The 24,967-nt window shown below is 41.3% G+C and overlaps 1 protein-coding gene across 3 annotated transcripts in view; it reads right to left on the bottom strand.

Annotated features, from left to right (window-relative positions):
• iqsec1b (IQ motif and Sec7 domain ArfGEF 1b) overlaps positions 1–24,967 on the bottom strand; it is a 201,626-nt gene that overhangs the window by 89,888 nt on the left and 86,771 nt on the right. For 2 of the 3 annotated variants that reach the window (XM_069177780.1, XM_069177927.1), the window contains one exon: positions 2,500–2,553. The exons of the other annotated variant lie outside the window; for it this stretch is intronic. In XM_069177780.1, the coding sequence (XP_069033881.1) occupies positions 2,500–2,553 (54 nt within the window). The remainder of the gene's footprint in view (positions 1–2,499; positions 2,554–24,967) is intronic. 3 annotated transcript variants of the gene reach the window in all.

The following is a 24,967-nucleotide window of genomic DNA, read 5'->3' as shown; positions in this document are numbered from 1 at the left end:
AGTCCTTTATGGGGGCACAGCTGCACAAATGCTCTCCAGAATGTCAGTGAACATTGTCCTTGTCCACTCATGAGCAGAACCTAACAGGATTCAGCACCAAAGTCAAACTCGGAAACAGAAAGGCTAAATTTCAACAAAGCACAGAAAAAAAAGTGAGTAGAGTTGTGGAACAAAATTCTATGGACTGAGGGAACAAAAATCAATATCTATGAATATGATAGAATGATGAATGTGTGGAGAAAAAAAAAGAACAGCCCAAAAGACCATCTCATCTGTGAAACACAGTTGTGCTTCTGTTATCGCTTGTACATGTATGGCTGCCAATGAAACTGGCACGGGTATTTCTTGATGATTTCACTGCTAACACAAGCAACATGATGAAATAGGGTAAAGCATTGTGTGAGCTCACATTCAAACAAATGCATCAAAAGTGATTGGACAACATTTAGTTGATGCAAATCCCCAAAGCAATCAGAGAGCTTTTCATAGTAAAGAGATTGAATATCCTCAACTGTCTGAGCCATGATCAGATCTCAATCAGTCTGAGCTGCAGTTCATCTGCTGAATATCGAACTAAAGACACCACAACAAATAAGTCTTGAAGGTGGCTGCAGTGAAGTTTTGGAAGAGAATCAGCAGGAGGATTCAAAGCATCTGCTGATGGCTGTGGATCCAAGACTGTTCCCATTTTCCACTTAATGTCAATTATGAAGATTTTGTTTAATCAGTCAATTACTTTTGAACACAAAAACTTTAGACACTATCAGTTAAAAAGGCTACTTCTCCCACCCAATTCGTGTGACATTATACTCTAAAAATGTGCTCAAATTAAAGCTGTGATGAGGCACTTTAATGTATTATCTCTTTTAAATTGAATGTGCTGATTCCCACAATCAGGACTTCACTTTGGAGTTAAAGAATAGAACAGAGCCAACACCTGCAACTGTTGATTGAATGAAAGATCATGACGAGAAGTCTCCAAATTCTCCAGAGCTTCTTCAAAACAGGCAGGAAAATAGAAGTCAGTATGACGCCACCTGGAGCTGCCTGTGTTTCTCAGCTGACCACGTGACGGATATGTTTGGTCAGGGAACTTCAGGGAAAATCCAGCATTACGACACAGACCCACTAGCGACCTTGAGCTTAGTCTGGCACATGATCAGCCATCAAAGTCCGCCCCCCTTCACCCACCCCGCTCTCAACAAGCCTGGGCTTTGGGGCTGTGCCCTGACTGAGGAAAGACAAGGGGGAGGGGGCTGCGTTGCGGTAATACGCTGAAAACTCTGCCTAGCGCAGGCAAGCCCCGGGTGGAACAGATGGAGGCTCCTTCTTTCTTATGCAATCCTGCACTAGTGAAGCAGAAAATATGACTTTTATGTGACTCCCTGGATGTCGGATGAAATCAGGAGCCTAATGAACATCCTGGGACGAACGAACAGATGAGATTTGTAGGCAGACGGGTAGTGGGATTAACAAGAGGTCAACACTGCCCCACTACTGCCTGCTACTGTTGAGACTGATACTGAGTGAGATTCAGCTTCACTGCACAGTACTTTTAAATGATGCGCAACATGTATGATGTAAGCCTGATACATGAAACTGCATTAGGAGATTCTACAATGAGTGTAGAGTCTGTCCTGAATGCATGAATAATCCCCGATTTCTCATTAATATTCATAACATCTATTCATATTTGCTTAATCAGTGCAGCAGCGGTCATTCATCCATTCTTTCTGTGTTTTCTGTAAAACAAATGTAAAATAGTCTATAAATGCATAGATGTGGGCTTCTTTATGTATCCATCACCGTGTTCTCTGTCGACACAATAGCTACAGCTTCAATAAATTGGACTGTGTTTGTGTGTGTTTAGATGTAAAGCTGGCTTTGTGTATGCAATCAGTGGCCCACTGCAGGCTCCAAATTGACCAAAACAGTGAGATTAAACAGGCTGAGAGAGGAGCATGCACTGCTGAAAGGCTTAGAATAATAATAACATTCAAGGGACGGGTGAAGAGGAAAAAAAAAAAAAAAAAAAAAAAAAAAGCCATCCTTCTTCAGACCCCTTTCTAAAAATAGCTCTGCTGGTGTAACATCATCAGTGCTACAAATACCGTCCACCTTCACTTCTGTCGGTGCAGCAGAAAAGTCAGCATGGAGTCTGTTTCAGCCTACGGTAGCATCTCTGGTTGTTTTAGGATGCAAACATGCACACACAAAGACACATGCATCGAGCAGCACACACTCAACCACAAACGTGTATCGTCTGTTTTCCAAATCTTTTCCCACCATTAACACAGATGCAAATAACAAATCAAAGTAAATCAATATTTGAATTCCTGCATTCCAAGAAAAAGCAAACCTATGTTTTTATGTCAAATTAGCATTTTGAACTCAAAGTAGGTTTTTGCTTGTTAGTTCTGACTCAGTTTTCCTCAACGTCCACTTCACTCCTTATCCCAAAAAAATCCCTCAGCATGCAACATTTACACAAGTACTCACGAGTGATGGTGGTGTCTGTGAGTCATGGCAGGGCTGGGGACCTCTGTGTCTGGTCTGGGGGAGCAGGAGAGCAGAAAGCTTAGCCTCACACTGACTAGTATGCAGTTAAATCTTCCACTTTCTCACACAGACAGACAGACAGACAGACAGACACTAACTTGCCGTGATGCTCATTCAAGCTTCGTCACAGTAGGGATAATGGCTCACGTACGGCAGTCTAATGATGTAACCTGCGCCGCGCACATTTAATTACCAGCACAACGCTATGATGCATTTAATCTATATTCATCTACATAGACTTGCACTGTATTGTGTATCCATTATGTCTACTTCTTCATTCCTATGTGGCCAATATCTATTCGTGCTTGGAGGCACGCCTGTGCTGTAGAGCGGCCGGAAATTAACAATAACTTATTCAATAGTTTCTGAATCAGAGTTAATCTGAATACCAATGTGCATGTTTCGTGTAAGCCACTGCAATCAATGAAGTTACAATGTATGAATATTTGCATATATTTCTATTGTATTCTGTGATTGTAATTATATCAAAGATTACTTAATGCAATGCAGTGTGTCACTCCTGCACCATCAGCTGTGTTTATTTACACACACAAAGGGTGTTGACCAAGCAAGGATGATCTCACTGTAAAGAGACCTGCGTCACATACTATGCAACAGATCACTGTACTACAACGCTGTTAAGGGGAGGGGATTGGTCTGCCGGTCTCTATGGAAACCACTGGCTGCGTTGAGGGCAGGTCCACAGAGGGAAAAGGCATCAGGGAATCAAATCCTTTCTGCACTTCTCCTAGAGCTGATGAGTCCTCCATAGTGATATGACTGGGCTGGTAAAGGCCTTAATCACATTTAATACTGACACATGCTGGCTATTCTGGCACTAGTTTTAGTGAGAGAAGACTAAACCAAGGAAAAGCTTTACAAACTAATTTGTACTGATTTAATTTTTGTCTTACATATACTGTCATGACCCCGAGATGGAGACCATTGATTAAGTGGTTAAAAGTATGTTCTTGCCCTAACTCCTAACAGCTGCCCGAAACCACATAGGACCTAATCCCTTATCAACTCCTCACCCATGAAAACTCCCACTGGTGCTTGTAGGAAATGCAGCCAAGCCACATGTATTTTTATTGGAGATTAAACCCTGGCTTTAGCAGTGGGCAAAGGTTTGACCTATGTTGCGTCCATCTACCTCTAATTTCATTTTTCTGATTTATCCTGATGTAAAAAAAGTCAGTGAGGGACAGTTGTTTTGTTAAACAGGAGTAGCTCAATAGCTACATTCCATCAGCTGCCCACAAAGTTTCGCAGTGCCAGCATGAACAACAACACACAGGCCAACAGCCCCATATTAAGTAGTGAAAGTGCCCTCAGTATCTCTTGATGGACCCGTCTCTGGGTGAAGCAATTCGTAGCACCCTGTCACCTGTAAAAAAAAGACTATCAAGGCAGAGTAATTCCAATGACACCACAGAGCATGTCAGGAGGAACAGGCGTAGTCTGCTGCCCTTTTCTCTTTAAAGTTAAAGCACGTCAAGCCAGCAGATGAGCTAATGCTGGTTTTAGCAAGGATGCACTGACAACTTTTCAGCATTACCTTTCATCGAATTGCAGCACAATAATAAAGTTGTGTAGTCTTCTGGAAGATGCATGCCCTAATCAGAGAGAGGGAGGGAATGTGGGGCCAGTCACACTGTTGTGTAATACCAAAGAAGGCTGGATAGAAACAACAAAATTAAAAGCTGCACTCACTCAGCAGATAAGATGACTGCTGAAAATACTTTGCATGTATCACACGCCACTGCACTTGACTGAATCTCTCTGACATGACACGAGGCAAGGTGGAAGGAAGCTTTGAAACATCAATCAAGACAAGACAAGGCCTTTACACCAGTTGTCATGACAATAGCGATGACTGAAAGCAAAGTTTCTCTCCTTCTCCTCTCTGGAGACTTACTGACATTTAGCCCCACGCTACTTAGCAACAAACCGGAGAGATCACTGCCATGGCTGCAGGTCCAGCAGCCCCTCCTTGCTTGGTGAACTGTCTAGTATTAGTAAATGTGACCGATCCAGGTGGGAGATGTTTTCAGTCTGCTCAGAGTCAGGGAAAAATGTATCTGAAGGGGTGATTGTGTCAGTTTGATGAATTGTGCTGGATCGGTTGCTGCATGTACTCGTTGCGTGCGGTAGATTTGTTAAACCCCTCCCTTTGATAGCAGGAGTTGAGTAAACCCCTCAGGGGGCTTCATCTTACTTCTACAGTATAAACAGCTGGCATCTTGAGATACAAACAGATTCGAGTTGCAGCCACATATCTGTCCGATTCCGAATGAGGAATTACTCTCTGGAGAATCCGACTGAATTTTGGGAACTGTCCTCATGTGTGCACTCAGTGTCTGTAGTTGTCCAACCCTGTCTTCTAGCTATTATGTTTATGCATAGCTAAATTGCAACAGCAAATGCATTTTGAAGGACATACTATTGATGCTTCCACCTAAGCACAGATGAGACCCCTAATCAGGAAAACAATTCAGTAATGCATGAATGCAATTTCTAAGAGACAGGGTCGACCTTCGGGCCAACAGTGCTGAGGAGGACTTCATCTGTTCGGCTTGGCCTGGATGCCTTCAGAGACCTTCTGGCGAGACACTCTCAGTCATGAAAGACATGAGGCTTCATTACTGCCTGACAAAAAGAAACATTCTAAAGATGTAACAAACTTGATACAGCAATCCCATGGAGATTGTTGAGATCCCGAGTCAATATCTGGGGTGTGAACTACTCTTGAACTTTAATTTAGGATGATATTCGAAGAATTACCAGAAAATACAGATCTGAAGGCCAGATATCTCTCTCGGTCCGAATGTCTCTTGCTGAGTGATTTCCCCCACTGCTTCTAATCCTTAGCCAGAATGAAGCTAATGGTCCATTATATAACAGGCTTATAGGGAGGAGAGGAGTTTATGAGTACTGCTGGACATGTCTTCTGGGATACCGTCAGTAAGGTCTACTTCCTTTCGGTTGGTATAAATAATAGTCTCTATGGTTTGCAAAGGAAAGATGGAAATATCAATACCAGATTCACCCAAAAAACATTTAAAAAAAAAGCCATTGTCTCTTATTTTCTTATTCTTTACCTCACAGCAAAGGTTGCAAGAGTATTGTCAAATGACACCAAAGGAAGTTTGCCTTATTATAGCAGTGGAACATGCAAGGTTGGGACGTGGTGAAGTATTGTGGAGTCCTATTTCAACAGCATCTGCTGAAAGGAAGGCATTAGGGACCAAGGGGCTCACAACAACAACAACACCATCACAAAAACACATCACTCGAGTTACTGCACTACTCTGCTGGTCAGGAAAACACAAGAAGCAGTATGTGGCTGTGGAGAGACAATTCAATCACGATATTGTTCAGTGCTGTAGTTGACATGGCAGCTTATTGAGCGTTAGTTCTGTGTGACGAAAGCCATTTGCAGATTGTCTCAGTGGTTTTCGAATCATTTCTAGGCAGCATCAGTAAGGACAGGAGCGAATGAGCAGCAGCAATGTACTGTATGTGTGTATGGGTGTGCGTGTGATTTGAAGGAAGGTTGTTTAAAAGCCACTCCCATCTCTGTGGTCACTGTCTCCCTCCTCCGGCTGTCCTGCCTCATATCTGCAAAGGAGTCTCAACAAAACTGCCAGGTTCAAATGACCGTTTTATAGAAAGTCCATCACATCACAGTGTCTGGTTCTGTATGGTAGCCCTTAAGTGAAAAAACAAAGATAAAACACTTTATAAAAAACAATCAAATTTGAAAACTACCTTAAAATACAAAAACACAACAAAAAAAAAAACACATTTGAGAAAAGACATTAACAAATTAAAGAAGAAAACAATAAGGTAAAAATACAACAAGATAGACAAACTCAAGTCTCAGTTTTAGACCCATGCAGAGGTCATAACTACTTTATTCAAAGAAAGCTGAACTCATCAACAACTGAGGCCTGTTAGAGCTGTGCTAATCTTTCTTACACTAACTATGGATCAAATGACTAAATGTAATGTGAAAGGTTTCTCTCAGTGACAGACCCTGAGAGAACTATCACCTGACACTGCAGGTGCTCTTTACTTTACAGAAGTGAGATTAGTGAGTTAGCGAGGTATGTTGAGGCCAGGGTTGTCAATGTCATGAAGGTGAATCTCTTTTAAGATGTTTAGGTCACCATGGCAAATTATGTGGCAAACGTAACCTGGTCCTGGGCAGGGTATGCTGGAGCTATCAGATCAAAATGTAAGAAAATGATTTCTCTTGGAAAAATGTCATCAGCAATCAGAGAAGATCCCGCAGAGCTCGGTGCGCCAAGTGAGGCTGTACTCACTCTGTGTCTTTCCCCGGTGATTTTTCACTTCATGGTAAGTTGATAATAATAATAATAATAATAATAATAATAATAATAATAATTATAATAAAACCTCCTGTACACCTTTGAACTTCGGCGACACATTCACACGGTCTGTCATTTTTTGCCCATCCTTCCATCATTTAGAAGCTGTAGCTGTGCTGCTTTCTGTGTGGATTATGAGTTTAACTTCATTATAGTGTTTTAAAAGTTTGCTCCTCGTTTCTAAAATATTTCGCTGTGCTATTAGAACACTTGTCCATGTTTGTGATTGGTCAAATGCTGCAAATCCCTCCCCTTTTATGTGAATGCGCTGAGACCCTAAAGCAGAAAGCCTGGGTTAAAAGAGAAAGCTGATAACCACAGTCGTAGTACCGATTATCTCTGACTGAGGCTTTGTCGAGCCAGCTCAGGCAAAGAAAGCATGGCTTTGTTAAATTTGCTTCGTAGTACACCCATCAGTATCCAGTGCATTTTAACTCATTGTTTTGGTTGTATAGCCAGCAGCTTTAATGTTTTAGTTGTGCCTCTGCTTTTATCAACCTTTGATCAATCTTTTTGTGTAGATGATTGGGTCAGAGAATCACCCTCAATGGAATGCAGTGGTGAGTACCCACTGACAAACCCTGAGGGGACAATAGGGTGTTGGGGATGTGCTGGGACAAATTTGCCAAGTGGCAGCTTAAACTCACAATTTAAAAGGCTTAAACGATTTGCTGCTGAGGTCTTGACATCAAAAACTGCAGGACAGCTTCAGAGGTCTTGAAGAGTTCATCAGTGGGTCAGAGCCGATTTTGTGGCCCCAAAAAGGACCAGTAGCATAATAGACTGGTAGTCATAATGCTTTGGCTCAGTATATAGTGTAATTATGTAATTGTTTATGTGCAACTCACTGTTTTGCCCCTTAAAATATAAATTATTGCTGCTTTAAAGACAATTAAATGGGCACCTGAACTTCATGGAAAACCCTGCTTCTTAAAAAAATGTTTGCATTTAGGTTGTGATTGTAACTAAAAGTGTAACTGGTAAAGTTATCACCTATTTTTTACTGGTCCAAAATTCTAACACCCCCACATGACAGACATTTAGTCCTGGCACCAGCTTACATGATTTCTGGCTAATGAACCCCTTAAAATGATGGGACTGCTTCCTCTTTGGTGGTATTTGGGGCTGTGCAAGATCACACAGTCTGACATGTTTTATTAACTTCAGCAGACAGTGCAGTCAGAGCCAGTTTATAACGTGTCAGTGCAGTGTTCATGTCCACAAAAACAAGGGACGAGGCAAGCAAAGGCTGACCCTAAGTTGTCAGTGATGTCATCCGAGTGAAAAGCTACATGATTTTAATAACAGTTTGATAAGTCAGCAGTGTGATGCTTCACACTTGTGTCCTGGTGAGTGTGCATGACAATCTGGAGCCAGTGAAAGTGTTTGGCCCAACAGAGGGCAGTGTGTTTTCACTCACTGAGTTTTGTTCCACAAGTCCCGCAAGAGCTCTGCTTCAGAGCAAAAGGACAGTGTCGACACATTGTTAATCTAAAATCTACTTTCATCATGCTTCGCATTAGGCCAAAGGCACACCTGAATAATTCATTTTCAGTCTCTAACCATGGAGACGGCCCTGTCCACACAGACTGCTGGTCCAGAGCTGCTGCAATCTTATCCGACCCATCTATAGTTTGGTTGATTCTTTATTGAATTTCTGTGTTTCACCCACAGTAGACAGCAGTCTGACCTATAGGCCAGGTGTTTGATTGGAAGACACTGACTGGTTGATTTTTGAGACTGAGGGTTGGGGGGGGGGGGGGGGGGGGGGGTGCGAGTTTTTTTTTTGGTCAACAGCAGACCCACTCTCAAACTATAAGATATAGCTAATCTTTAACTTCAAGGGGCATAGAATTTCCAATATTTGTGGAAATGTGTCATTTCATAAACATGATCAAATAACAGCTTGGAAATATTGTAAACTTCCAGATATACAATATCTTATCATTTACTACAGTAGTTTAATTGAGGAGCGGAATAGGGAAGTTGCCGGTTTGGAAAGGTGTTGTGTTTAGATTGTCACATCAAGATGGTGATGTCATAACTGTCAGCGGTTAATTACCAAGCTGCTGATTATTCACCTTAATGTAAATTAGAGCTTCAGATGCACTTTAACATGCATGGAGAAAAATGCCTTTGCTAGTTTATTAAATCATTACTTCCAGTGAAGACGTAAACCTTCGGTGAAGCATGAAAGATCAAATAAACAGAGATTAACGTACGCCTGCGTAAAATACCATAAACTGGGTTCTTGTTAATTACAAAATAAACAAAAACCACATCGAAAAGTAAATCTGGGATACGTGGAATTGGAAACATTTCAGTTTAACCTGCATGACCCATCTACACATTGAAAATAATTTGATCACAATGAGTAGAGCCCGTCCCCTCTTCCCATCTCCAGCAGGGAGAAATGAAAGCTGCTCCTCTCAGGCTTGTCAAGCCAACGCCATCACCCTCTCCATGTACACACTATCACCACATCCTATTAATGTCATGTCACAGCCAGACAACAATGTAATGATGATTAAAATGATACTAATCGAAACAGCAAATGATGGCCATTATCATTACAGTTAATTATCTCCCATTCTACTGCATTCAAAGTGTGACAGGGAGCTGTCTCGGCCAAGTGCACAAAGAGCGGAGCAATGACCTGGGTCAAAAGAAAGGAGGCAGTGACTCCACAGGAAGGATATCTGAATATTTCCTTCTGATTCTCACCGAGGGGGGTTTACAGTGATCCAATTTAATGTCTTGGCGATCTTTTAATGTACGGGAGTGACTTGAAGATGAGACACTCAGTGCAATGAGATTTGGTTGCTTCAGATGTTGCAATATGAAAACAACTTTATCTGACAATCAGATTAGGAGTGGGTTCATTTTCAAAATGTATGCTAGTGTTTCAGTAAACATATCCATTACTGGTGTGGCAAGAGAAGACAAGGAATGTGCTTGCAGCCATGTTTACAATGCTCAGTCAACAGATTGTAAGGGCTTCAAATTGAATCACAATTGAACAATTTCCAAGGTCAACAGCAAGAACAGCTCAATCTACAGAGAATCTAATCCAATTTGGCCTTGACTGCCGCCCTCTGGCACACATGGAATCTTAGTGAGGGATGGGGACTATTATTGCTCCCATAGTAACCCAGTTAAAGTATCAATCTGGCCTTGGACCTGGGACAACCCCCTGTCTTTTCATGTCCATTTGTGCAAGATTGAGGAAGGAGCTCAGAGAACAAAGAGTGGTCTTCTCTTTCACTGCTGTCATCCTCTGATGAATCTGTCTTTATCCCCCAACAGCCAAAGAAGCCCTGAGGCAGGTAAACAAAATGATAAATTGCAATATGCTAAAAAGTATCCGTTTCACCACTGTACCAATAAACTCGTTGGCTAAAGCCCAACACCAAACAGGGATTGTCAAATCAATGCTTCGCAACAGTAACTTGGCAAAGACAGCCTGTCAAGCTTTAAATCTCTCCATATGGTGCACTGATAGGTTAAAACATTATGTCTATGCCTGCTTTGGATGTTGTTGGTCCTTTGCTCCAATCCACCAAGGTGCCTTAAGACCTTCAGATATGTTATTAGTTAAGGATATATCTTAAGAAGGACCACCAGAACACTGATCAGAAGGAGTGAATCTAGCTAATGACACCATAATGACTTGTGGAAACCACTGACTGACTGACACTTACGGTATCTCATGAAATAAATTGATGCTTTTTGAATTGGAGTTTTTTGAAGTCTACTACTGACTTTTTTGCATTGGATATGTAACTTCAGCATCGGTATGTAAACATAACCACATGCATAGTCACGGCTATTGCATTTGCAGTTCAAATTAATCAGAGTTTTTAGCTTCATTATTAGTTTGCACTAGCTCGGTACAGCCAAGCAGCAACGTCTGGGGCTGGAAAATGATGCCAATGTGGAAATACCAAAAGTATGGCTGCCTCCAAAAGCGAGTCAGTCCCCATAAACGGCCATGTTAAAACGCCCAACTTTACAGGAGAAACAAGTAAGTGTAGAACCTGGTACAGAGAACAGTTTTGGTATGATTTTGGTATAGGTTTAGCAACAGTAACTAACGGGACGAACTAAGCAAATATCACATCATTTGAGATCCATTTTGGCTTTCAGACAGTAACCTTCATGCACAAACACAAATGTGCACACAGACATTAAAAGTACCAATAGTGTCTCAATATCCTTGGAACCATTATGTAATAAAGAAAAGAAAGAGAGAATAAAAATAATATAAACATATACTATGACATTTCTTAAAAAGAAGTCTTTCAGAGGCAAATTATACAGAAAACATGAGCCTCTTTCCACGTGGGCTGAATCATTACTCAAACAAAAAGAGGTCACTGTATGCATAACATTTCAGCTACTGTGTATCAAAACAAGTGATTTGGAAGTAGGCTAATGAATGCAGAGCATTAGAGACAGTTTTCTCTGCACCTCTTACCATTACTATAGATGTCAGAGCTGTGCTCAGAGTGAACCAAACACAAAAGCATTTTGGTTTCTTCTTTTCTACTTGAACAGAAACACCCCAATTTATTAATTTGCTCGGACTTACTCTTCATTTTATGTACAGCTAAACAAGACAATAAACAGTGTCATATATATTTTGGTAATTTCATGACCTTTCCATCCTTCTGCAGTAATCATGCAAAATAGATCCTGTAAAACTAACAGTAAAAACATAATGTAACAATAAATAACTTAAAAAACAGACTTCTAAATTAAAATATTTTGGACTGACTATATAAACCAAAACTATAAAGCCTAAATTTGTTTGACTAACTTCACTGCAAGTGGATCCTCATTACGCATGTCAACAACAAATAGCAGGGATCAAAAGGTTTTAAGACTGCTCCTGTTGTGGGCGAACGGACCACAGCACCTTGACATTCATGGAACTGTAGGAAGCTATAACCTTCATTGTAAGTACAGTACTCCAGGTTCTGTCGTTTGATCAAATTCAGCCCCCCCCCAAGTTACACGTCTTTGTGACCACTGTTACATGCACATATGCAAATTCACCAGTGACCTTAAACTTGAGCAGAGAGCATACATTTTTCCAGAACAGAAAGGACAGACAGGGAGCTGAATCCAGACAGCACGGGTGGTGGGGAGCTGTAATTGTGTTGTGGATGTCGAAAACCTCCTGCATTTTCAACACGCAGTGAGTGGGCACACTATCATGTTAAATGACCCGGGTTCAGGTTGTTTGCATCGAATGTGTCCCCTCAGAAAGAAACAGTAGAACTCGAAGTTGGCAGTCTGAAACCTGGTGCAAGAATTCACAGTGGACCCAAATGTGAAAGAAAACCCACCTGGTTGTGCTCCTGACCCGACACAGCTTCTTTAGCCTTAGACAGTAATGTTCTACCCCTCTGAAAGGCAAATATCACTCAAAACACCTTGCCTGTCTAATTGCTTCATTGTGTAGTCCGTCCAAGATTTCGCTGAGTTTGCTTGTGATTGTTGCGATCAAAATTGCTTGATTTTGCAGTGGATTTTCTCAAAAATGTAAATGTAATTTGCAGAGTTTTAGGTGAGTGTTCTGTGTTAAATTACAAGCAATAAGAAAAAAATGTGCAAGTAAAAAAAAAAAAGAAACATGTTTTTAAAAAAAAAAAAATTTAGGCACTACCTGATAGAGGAATAAACATATTATAACTTCCTTCAATAATAACCGTGCTGCACATCACAAAACATATTTTAGTTCTATTCTTCTTTTTATTTATTCATTTAACTTCGAGAACCATGGGGATAAAAGTAAAAAAAAAGAAAAAAAAAGTCAGAAAATTGATGTAGCTTTACAGAACAGTCTGTGACTAACATAAGAGTACACCGTGTACATCAGTACTTTATGCCGTAATGCTTTCAGCATAGCTTCTGCTTACGACATATTTTGTGGAAAAATCAGGGGAATTGTAAAATATTGCAAGCTTCCACAAATATTACAGACTTTGCCTGAATTTGCGTTAATTATTGCGATCACAAGATTGCGATTTCCTGGAGGGAATGATTGCCTTTGATTTTTTGCAGCATTTTTTAAAAGGGTCTCGGTTGCATTGGAGTTTGACACAAATTTTGATGTGCTCTCTGTTCAAGTCCATGATGACATTGCAAATATACACCTACCGGTGGTCACACAAACTCTGACGTTTGCCGATTTTGATCAAGCCACTCAACTTGGGATACTGACTCACTAAGGTTATGGCTTCATCCTCCTGCGTGCACAACACAATGGTACACTCCGCTCTGAACTTTTTGAATGCCTCGCGTATCTCGTGACGCTCAATCCAGAATCCTACAAGCCTTTAGTCATACACAAGAAAAGCAAGTTATTTCTCAGATCATTCTGAAAAAAACAAAAAACAGCCAATGCATCAAATCAGGAGTCAGCTCCAGACAGAACAAGAACATTCGGAGGGGATACCAAAGACCATCCTTGAGCAACGACGGGGGTTACCATCTGCCTCCCATATACTATCAATAATGCAAATAATCTCCATGACAAATAAGTGACTCCCAAACTGGAGGAAGGGATCCACTATTTTCTACTACAAGTTTAAAAACTGAAAATAATCTGGGGGGTGTGGAGTTCGAAAAGAGTGATCTTACCAGATCTCGTACATATGCTAGGCTAGAAGCTTGAAACCAGGCTAAAGAATCTACTGCTTATTTGACGAGAGCATCTCAACAGCTAAAATATACCGGGATCACATGTGCACTGTATAATCATAGCAGAAACACAGTGTAGACTACAATTATATCCAGGGGATACTTTGTATGTTTGCAATTTGTCCAGAAGCCAGAGATATACAAGGTTTTTCTGACAGGGTGTTAATATGATGTTAATATTGTCCTCACAAGCATACACAAACACAGAGCTGCTCAGCGTCCCATCCCTGCCTCACTGTATGCTGGACGCTTTCCACTTAAAGCCTCTGAACTCAAGCTTACAGCCTGTCAGAAACTAGTTAAAGGAAGGCAGGGCATGTCTTTCTTTTTGAGAAGATGATCCAGGCTTCACATTTTTTCAATCCCGCATTTCTATTTACTATCGTGATGCCTGACAACATCTTAATGCTGACATTTTTTTTCCCTCTTTTCATTTGGAAATCCAATGCAGGATTACACATGTTGTTATTGAATTAGAGTGATGTGGCAATCCAGTTTTTGGTCCTAGCAATGAATGGATCTACTTTATGCCCTCTCTGTGCACTATACAAATCTATCATGAGCATTCAGTGCATAAAAGTAGAGCAAATGAGAGCTTGGGCGATGTTGAGTAAAGAGGAAGAAGGAGGCAGATAAAGAGAGCAGGCAGCAGCAGAACTGATCACTTTCCCTCTCCATTTTAATTTATAGTGAACATGGGTAGCAGCTGTCAAACTGCCAGCAAGGTGTTTTTTTTTTGTTTTTTTTTTTGGTCTGAACTCCACAGTGCAGTGCCATGCTTAATTTATACACGACACCCTGTTAAAAGAAGAGATAGGAAAGATAATAATACAAGATCTTACTGACTAGAGACACATTCATACAGTATTAACGTAGACTTGGTTTTAACACTGACACATTGTAACAGAGCAATACAATATATGACCTCACAGTACAGGCAAGCATTCCACTGTGACATCAGAGACAAGCTGAGAGGCTGCAGCGCCACATCTGTGTGTCACTGTGTTGGGCGAGCTGCTGCCCATCCGAGAAGCAACCACGATGGTCTGTGCCTCAAAGTGCAGAAGTATCTGAAGAGCAATGCTATCAGTAGCCACGATATCACACATGGGCAAAATACTGCCCACTGGTGCCTTGACAAGGTGAACACCGGCAACAGGTTTGCGTTGAGCAGATGTGAGCCACTTCACACAGCTGCAACTTTTCCCTGCAATATTGCAAAACAGTTTTGCCTCATCGTGACTCTTTAGTCTGAACTGGGCTTAGTGGTAAACATTAAGACAGTCTGCCTTGAGCTGCATTTGAGTGGATTGTTTTATAAAAGTAATATTTTCAGTGTAACCACAGGGGAAACCAGATTGACTCATACAGCTGTACAAAAAGAGTCTACATTTTCTAAAGTACTTGCTTTTTTTAAACTGCTGACACAGGCCTTTTGGGCTGGGAAGTGGCGTCCCGTAAAACAATCTGTCATGTCTACCAAATTCACCGTTTACCAAAAAAAACAAAACATGATCTTCTCTCAAGACATGGTAAGTCATTTCTTTTTCCAAAAAGTTATATTACCAGTTGCCAAATTCAGACCCTCTGCTGCTACACAAATGTGCTGGTTGGGATTTTGGAAACTATTGCTATGTGTCTGACTGTTGTGATTTGAAGCTTTATCAAATAAACTGATTTTTCTCCAGACATGCAGATCATGCTGTGTTTATGATTAAGGAGTTACACAAATAAGACCTACACATGATCTTATGTCACTCAATATTTTGGTTGGTTTGATGAGGCACTAGATTGCAATACCTACGCCGTTAGCACGATGGAGATAAAGTTGCTAAGGTCAGCCAATGTGTGCACTACTTGGTGTTTCCACTAAGCTTAAATTTTCTTCCATCCAAGGTGGCGGAGAAATAAAGGCAACACCTTATGGGGTCGGGTTTTTTTTTTTTTTGTTGTTTTTTTTTTTAATAAATGGGAAGACCTTCCTCTTCATAAACATTACTGTATAGAAGAAAAAAAAAATCAACATCTATGTCTTGTTAATTTGCCATATATTACACAAAAGTGGATGTAGCTTCTGGGTCTGAAAAGTGACGCCAATGCAGAAGTGCCTTAAGATGCAATACCACGGATTGATCGATAGGTCTGTGGTGCAGTTAGGTTTCTGCCAAGGTGGGCAGGCAGAAACTTTTTGGGAGATTTACCGCTCACTCCCCACCTCAGCTTGTCCACATATGGTCACTTCATGGCTCCAAAATGGCGACAGCCAAAATCTAAATTTAAGGCTTCAGAACAGCATTTCACAAACCAATGGATGATGTCACAGATGGTTGGTTGTGTCACGTGTAGGCCAGACTCAAATGCGCGACTCTCAGATACATGTTCAGTGAAATGATCTTCACTGACAAAATCAGGAAAGTGACAACAAAGGAATCAAAAGGGAAATCCAAACTCAGAATCACAGGTACATTAAAAAAAAAGATCACAGACATGGGGCAGACAAAAATTGGTCCAGAAATAACAGGGACATGTCACACACTCACTGATAAGAAGGACGGCGGGAGCAAAAAGCTGTGAACTGTGACGAACTGGCAAAGAAGTGAGGGGAAGACGCAGGTTAAATACACGGGGAAGAAAGAGAATTGGAAGCAGGTGGAAACAATCAGGGCAGACAATCAGACACAGGTGGGACAACGAGAGGACATGAAGTTAAGACAACAGAAACAAGGCACAAGTACATTTACAAAAATAAAACAGGAAATGAACACAAAAAAACTCAGGATGTAGAGACAGAGGACCAGAGGACGAAGAAAACACATTGACAAGACTAAACCAGGAGAACAGAGTAAAGTGAACAAGAAGAAAATAATAAGACCAAACTAAACAACAAGGATGAACTGTGACCACCATCACCATCGAGAGCATCCTGACTAGCTGCATCACTGTGTGGTATGGGAGTTGCACCGCCTCATACCGCAAGACCCTGCAGCGCATAGTGAAGGCATTTAGCAGGATCATTGGTTCTGCACTCCTCTCCCTCCTGGACATCGACAACACCCGCCTTACCCACAAAACAGTCAGCATCGTGAGAGACTCAACCCATCTCTCACACAGCCTCTTCAGCCTCTTGCCTTCTGGGAGGACGTACCGCAGCCTCCGTGCAGCTCCCCCAGACTGAGGAACAGCTTCGCCCATGAGGCTGTCAGGATGCTGAAGTCTCTCCCCTCTCTCCCCCTTGCCCAATAAAGTCTGAACTTTTGCACTATGGACCCGTATTAGCACTACGTTGTACTTGTATACATATTGCAGTTAAGCGTCACTGTGGTTGTTGTCTGTTTTACTGTTTTTATTGTTAAATATCTATACTTTTCTTGTTTCATCTTTTGATTTTGCACACCGTTGGACTGTGAGAAACAATATTTCAAGCTCTCTGTATGTCTTGTACATATGGCAACTTTGACTTGACAGGTTGCTTCTTGGAATTTCATCACGGAACTTCGCTCGAAACAGGTGCATCATTCATATTTAATCAGTTTCTAAAGCTGGCAACATGTGTACAAAATCCCCCTTGAATAAGACAAGATCATATGAAATAAAAAATATTGGTAGGGACGACTCAATGTCACTGGTAGGAACGTGTCCTTACTGTTCATACCTAAGCCTACACCTCACTCAAGCTTACATAAGTAAAGGAACACAGAGTTCCTGGATGATAGCAGTGATTAAAGAAAAAGGGAATTAAGGCATGTGTGTAGAAAGAGGAACAAGCCTAAAAGAATTACAGCTGCAGGCATGACACAGGATTTAATGTGACTATTATCTGGGCCTAGAGAAAAATGTGAAATAGAGATGAACATCCATTTCTTCAGTGTAGATGGCAGTCTGAAAATGACAGAGCAGCCATACCTCCTCAGGCTCTGCCAGCCACCTATTCTGAGCTGACCTCTGGCTGCAAGTTGTGTAGTTTAGAAATAACTTATTTACTTCAAAAGTATAGTCTGAGTCACATTTTTCACTGGCTCAATCATATAGTCTCTCGAAGGACTTCCATCATTATCTCACTGTTTTTGCTAAACTTTATTTTCCATCTCCATCCTTGAGCCTTAAACACTCCTCTTCTGTAACCATAGCTACAACTGATCAAATATCCTAAAAGGGTGGTGATGGGGGTTTAAATCACCCTGAGCAGTAGTGCCCGTGGCGTTCAGTGCAGTCTTTGCATGAATTTGGAAGAGAAATGTTCTCATTTCATGTTATAGTCCAAACTAAGGCCACATTTGCATTAAAAAAGCTTTTTTTTCTTCCTGTAAAGTACGACTAGATTGTTTTTGCATTTCACATCTGCTGCCTACAGAATAACCAAGACACACTCCAACATATACTAAAGTCCACTCAAAGAGTGATCATTTTGTTGTTAAAATTCTCATGCTTCAAAGGTAGGGCCTGAATACGGAAGCTGTTACTGCTATTAATGGCAGAGATACAGCACTTCAGTTTGAATCCATAAATGATTTAAAGACTGACAAATATAGGAACACTATACTGTATAACAGTATAGGAACTATCCAGCAAAACATAGCTGAAGATGAAGAACATGGGGCCATCATCTTTTACAGCAATACAGGTACTGCAAACCAAGACAAGAGTCTGCTATAGTAACCTTCCATCCTCATCAGAGAAATAACAGCATTAGTTGTTTCTTTACTACTGAAGATGACCTCAACAAGGACGTCTATCTATTTGAACTTTCATCTCAGAAACAAACACATTGTAGCACCTTACATCCTCAGTAGAAAGACCCAAGAGCAGTGCACTCCCATAACCCAGAGTTGGTGCAGCACTACCAGATATACAGTCCTTTATAGTAGCTGTACATTAGTCACAATGCAGCCTGATTTGATTGACTTGACATGCATTCTAATTTCTGAGATTCTGAGGCTGGAAGCAGCTAATACAGCCTTGCTGTCAAATACAACTGCACAATTACAGTTAGTGCATTAGTGTTCCCCCTGCTGGCTCCACCTGGACATTTTGGCTTCTTCCACAGACTTTACGTTGGGATGTGCCACAAAAATAAAACACATTTCTAGGCTCTAGGAAATATTTGATGTTGGTTGTTGGGGGAAATTATTTTTGGGCCACAGGAGAATGCTTTGTTACAATATGGTGAGTGGCCACTGCAAAAATATGGCGGCAAGACTGAATGGCAGCAGTGTGCTATGAGAAACAAGATGCCACCATGGATTACAATGTATTAAGGAGAACAGAATTACAAGATGGCCTCTCATTCATTTGAGTGAAAGTTCCTCAGTGTTGCATACGCCGAACTATCTTCCAAGGTTCCTCCATGTTCCACATGCTTCTGCATGTTTGGGCCCACGTTAGCACCCTACTCAGTCGAGCCGGTAAAGCACGTACGCGACTCCCATGGGCCAAGGCTGACAGACAGCCTATTGGCTGCCAACATGCACAAATGGTTTAAAACAAAATAATCATATACCTACCCTGACTTCCCTGATGTCACTGGACGGATTGGATCAAGTTTAGATTATGTGAAGAGTCATTTCGAGTTGGTTTGTGATGCAAAGAAGAGGAGTGAAAAGAGCAGAAGAGCTTTTTTTCCTGAATAAACTAAAGTCAGGCTTCTGTGGATTTTGCTTACAACAGAAACAATTTAAATTCGTCTTGCACCAGCTTATGCAATAATACGTTGATATTTGGGACATCCCCAGATAGAGGTAATTATCGAATAATAGCATTAATTTAAAAAAAAAAAAAAAAAACATGCATCTCCACAACCTAATTATCTTCTGTTGATACGGATTGCCAACATTTTTTTTCATTTGAATCAAAAGCACACTGTTTGTTGTGGGAGCATCAAGAATATCAGTTGAATAGTGTCTGGAAATGAATGAATGGGGATAGACAGGGAGAGGAAATAGGAGAAAAAGTTGAGAGACAGAATGCAAACCACCAACTGTCAGAAAGCACAAGAAACATCCATTAACCACTCTATTCACTATGGCCGTGCTGCCTTCTGCAGCCTCATTACCATGCTGGCCTTTGCACACCCTACATTTTGACAAAGAGGAGAATAAGGGCTGTCAATTGCATATTGTATACTCTTCTCCAGCAGAACAATTGCCAAAGTTTGCCTCCGGCTGGAAAGGAAAATGAAATGTTTACAGACCAACTTCCAGACACAGAGCTTGATCAGGAAGAATATATTATTTTGACCTGACTGCTGAGTAGCCTGTTCTCAGGATGGAGTATTACTGCTATCTAATTAAAGCTTTGTATCTTTAAATTATCAGCATCTCACAAACACAAACGGAATGGCCAAATTTCCTCAGTAATGCCCCTGCAGTTTTATGACATGCTGTAATATAAACGAGCTGGCTAACAGTTACAAAGTCAGCTCCCTGGAAAATCTATTAAATGCCAACAGCCTAAGTGTGAGACTCAAAGCTTTTTTGTTATTCCCAGTGGTCATATACACGCCTCTTTTTATATGCCGTTTTGTAATATTTTAATCCCAGCCCGGCAGATCCTGGGCAACCTGCAGCCACCTTCACCCTGAACACAATGATTTGTGGTGCAATTGAATGCAATGCACGGGGCACCAATGCAACTAAAATCTTCCCTAGGCCACCAAATTGGTCAGGGCGGGTTCTGATTCACAAATAAGCCTCAATAAGAGTTGGTAGTCCATCAGCAAGTGGGACTAGAGGATATAATATGTTTACATATTGCTGATATACCTTCAACAATCCTGCAGCATGACATGTATTTATTTAATACCATGCCATTTGTGTCTGTGTTTTTTCTAGAAAATGTCTCGGAAATATTTTGTTCATTTCTGACCTCAACAAACCACATTAGCCCCAAATCCTGGGAGGAAAGCATGATTCGTAGGAGGCCTGTGGACAGTGAGTGAAGCAAACATGTGACACTGCATGCTGACTATAAGTGATTAGCTGATTACAACTGCACCAGATAATCTGACTGATGCCATGCTAGGCCACTACCCCCTTTGGCAGGAACTAACCTACAGAGGGGTGGTAGAGGACCAGATCAATATGCACATGCACACCCAATCACACTGATTACAGGGAAATGCAACAAAAAAAAAAGGCATCATGTGCAACAATGTCCATCTGTTTCAAACCGCATCACTGGAGTCTGTTCAGGATCAGCAGCCCCAGCATTGTGCTGCGTATGTGCATGGCTGTGTAAGCTTACTGCATGTGCAGGAATGGGGCTATGAGTTGCTTCCTCTTACACTCCAGAGGGGTGAACCATCAATCTATCAATTACAGCTCAGCGCAGCCCCTTCTCTCCTCCCCGAGGGCATGGCCGGGCACACTTTAACGAGATCAACACCCCTCTCGCGGAGATCTGAGGTAGAGATGCCACGCAGGGCTGCCGCCTTGAAACGCCCCACGCAAACAGGGAGGCGGGTGGAGCGTCTACTGCCGCAGCAATGTGCACATCAATATGTAAGACCCAAAGCAGCTGCTTAACACCAATTACAAAGATATTAGCCCAGAAGGAACAACATAAAGCACACTTGATCATTCTGTCCTCCCTCTGAAATATCCACATCTTTTACTTGGGAACAAAGTGTTGTTTTAATAAGCAGGGTTCAGTAGCTCCATAAAGAACCGTATAACTCAGATAGTGTTTTGTTAATATATTCAGTGTGGAGGCCATTAGAAGCAAGCATCTGCATGGTAAGGAATGTTCATGCTTTTTTTGTTTCTATGAGTGTTACTCTTGGGTACCAGGCAGTGACGTCCTCTGTTCTGAGGGCCAGTTAGGCATGGAGCTCCATATGACCGATACTGAGGGATGCAAAGGCTGCCTTCGGGTCACTCCGTGGCTGTCTCTCATCCTTCATCATCCACTAAACACACATGGCCAAAGAGGGACGCACTGTTTTTCACCTGCTAGTTCTCCTGAGGATAAAAGAGCAGCTGACTGTCCTTTGTGTGAATCTTAGCCTTGCGAGGGAACGAGGGTAAAATCAAGCCATCAAGTTAAGTGGCTGCAGATAAAGTACTTTATTAATCCCAAAGGGAAATTGCAGTTTTATGGTGAGTAAGCAAGAGAGAGCGAGAGAGCGAGAGAGACAGAGAGAGAGAGAGAGAGAGAGAGGGAGAGAGAGAGAGAGAGAGAGAGAGAGAGAGGGGACAAGTGGCATTCTTCCAGGTCCAGAAAGTTGCATAACATGCAGAGAAATAGATTTGCTATTGTACAACATCATGAGTAAATCCCTGCTCATGGTAATCACTTTCATTTGAATGAAGCAGAACTGGACTCCAGATTTATATTTGTAAGGAAATTACTTCTTTCATCATCTAGTGGGAGGTCATACCTTGTGCAAGAGACGCACAGAGGTTGCCATCGAGTGGTAATTAGAACTGTTGAGCAAATGCCAAATCGCTGTTTTCCACCTGTTTCTTTATGCACAATGGGATATAGCGACTGTGAGGGATCCAGGGGCCGAAATGGAAGCAACAGAAATATAAATATAAATATAAATATACATATAAATATAAATAGAAACAGAAACAGAAACACAGAGAGGATGGTCAGATACTTTGTAAAGAAATATAACGTTTTAAACACCCAAAAGACAGAAAATATAGCCAAAGACAGAGGTGGATAAAGTTAGTCGCCCATGTCGAAAAAGGTCAGTTGGCAGCGGTTGGGTCCAAGATCACATTTCAGATTCAGAATCATGTTCAGAAGGAGAAAAAGCATTCTAGTTTAATTCACAATGTGCCGCGATGTGTTAAATTGCTTCGATGTCAGAAAATACCAGCCCTTCACACTGCAACACACGCCCTTGCCATTAGGGGGAGGCTCGGGCTGAATCCAGCAGCAAAAGGGATGTGTGTGTGTGTGTGTGTGTGTGTCAGGGGGTGGGGTTAGGATTCAAGCTGTTTCAGGAACACCCTTCCCTCCCTCGCTGATAAACAACCCATCACTAATTACTTTCGACACAATGCAAAGCCAGCGACAGCACTGATATGATCGAGCTCTGTGGAGCCGAACTACAAAAAAACTGTAGCAGTGAGGAGGTTTGTGTGCATGAAGCTTCAGTACAATACGACCTGCATACTGCTACAGCCATCCAAGTATAACCTTAGGAGGTTTTAATCGGTGGAGGCTGACCTTTTGTCACAAAGGGCAGACAGCAAAGCAGCAGCATCAGTAATACCATTAACCCTGAGTTAACTAATGAACATATCCACATTGAACTTACTTTCATGTCCGCTGTTAACTCTTGGCTGCTTCGAGGGCACCAATCAAGCTTGTTTTTGCGCAAATGCTGGTCCTCGATAACACCTGCAGCCCCCCCAGGCATCAGATGAGTGGACAGGAGCACAGCATGCAGTTTTTTTTTGTTGTTTTTGTTTTTTTTTGCTTGAGTGCATCCAGTAGCCCTTACACATTTCATTAGGAGAATTAATCCTGATTCATTGAGATTTTTTTTTTTTTTTTTTTTAATAGGTTTACTTACATATTTTAGTTTGGCACATTCCCATCTGACAGCATGGAGGGGCGCTGTCATGTTGTCCATCTTTATATACAATCTATGGGCTAGACCATTAGGAATAGCTTTAATGTCTGCTTGATACAGGAAAGAATTTAACAGAAAGATATCATAAATTACTAAACCATGTACCGTTGGCATCAGAGAGACAACTTACATAAATAATACCAACCAGTCCTCACCAAACCCAAGTACTGCAACTGTCAGCCTGATCAGGATGCACATGAGTAGCTAAGAGGTGATCACATGACTAAAGATTGCTGTGGAAATGCTAAAAGATCAAACTGGACTTCAGAAGGGACACTTCAAAGTTAAGTGATAAGGACTGACAGCTTTACTTCCACTTTAAGGAATGCCAAAATTTTGATTCTTCTTTCTTTTCTTTTTTTTCCCGTTCCTTTCCATGAGAGGTCAGTTCCAGTGGAGGTGCACCGTTAGATTGTGCTGCCCTTTTGGGTTGCACACTTCATCCAACCCATAGACGGTAAGAGTGAGGACAAAACGGCCACTAAGGGCAGGCTCCAAAAACCCTCTGTCTCCAATAGACTCCCATTCAAAGGAACAACCATCTCTTATCAAATAAATTCAATAAACTGTTTCCTGAAGACATTATGGAGTCATTCACTAAAACCATTTCTTCTGATCAGTAAAATTCCACAATTAATTAGTTATTAGGCCTGAAAGACAGGGATGTTTTAAGGCAGACCTGATTTAATTGGCATGTGCACAGTGTTCTTAGGTTTTAAGTTAGATCTACCCCTTGCTCCTTCCAAGCTTTAATCCATATATCATCATTTTTGGCAAAAAAGAAACAACAACAAAAAAACAAGATGGCCACAATAGTGGACTCCTGGCTTCAAAGTGGCATTTTACAAACCATTGAGAGATGCTCCAGTGGGTTAACACTTGGTACCCAGTTTGGAACCAGTTTGGTACCAAGTGGCTGCCCGGTTGGGTTGGGCACAATATTAAGTCGGGGACATTTTGGCAACATTTGTCACCTCTGTTGCTTTACTCACCTGTATGGGTGGTGTCTCTTTTGGTATGGCTTTGGACTTCTTTGGCTCCCACACGTTGTTTCTATTAAGCTTACAGCTAATGTCCAGACACTTAGGTTACACTGAATCCCTGTGCCACCAACAAATTGGCTATTTGTGAAAAATAAACATAAAAAACTAAACAAAACAAAAAAAAATGACTGTTTATTTTTTTGCAAGAAATAAAAGGAAGTAAGAATTTGCATTCAGTCGGATAACACATCTGTACGTCTGTGTTACATTTCCATGTGGAACACTTTCCTCACACATAGCACCAACCTCATGAATTGAAAACCCACTTCTGCTGCCGCTGAGGAGAAAGGATGCTTATGAAAGCAGCTCTACTCTGCCTCAGGCCGAAAGCAATGATTAATGTATGAGAAAATTGACAGTCTTTGAAACAGTGTTTCAAACCTGGGCAAAGCCAATTCCACCATATTGTACAATGTCCTGAAGCATTTCTACATGGTATTATAGATATTTTGATAGCAAAGTAAAGGCCATGTTAATACCGATATCAAGGAATTTATAGAATAAATATAATAACAGAAAATAAGTACTTTCATCTATGAGAATCACAAGTGAAAATAGAGAACTGTAGTTTCTTCATGCGCCAGTGCCTCTGTGGTGTCCGGGCTCATGATTACACACAAGAAAAATAACTCTCTCAATCAATTATGTGTGTGCTCAGTAGAGACTGAAATGCCCAG

Source organism: Embiotoca jacksoni, unplaced genomic scaffold (genome assembly GCF_022577435.1).
Source record: "Embiotoca jacksoni isolate LCO1_2020_lvr unplaced genomic scaffold, fEmbJac1.0.p SCAF_1, whole genome shotgun sequence".
NCBI classification, from domain to species: domain Eukaryota; kingdom Metazoa; phylum Chordata; class Actinopteri; family Embiotocidae; genus Embiotoca; species Embiotoca jacksoni.
This window is presented reverse-complemented; position numbering and strand designations above follow the sequence as displayed.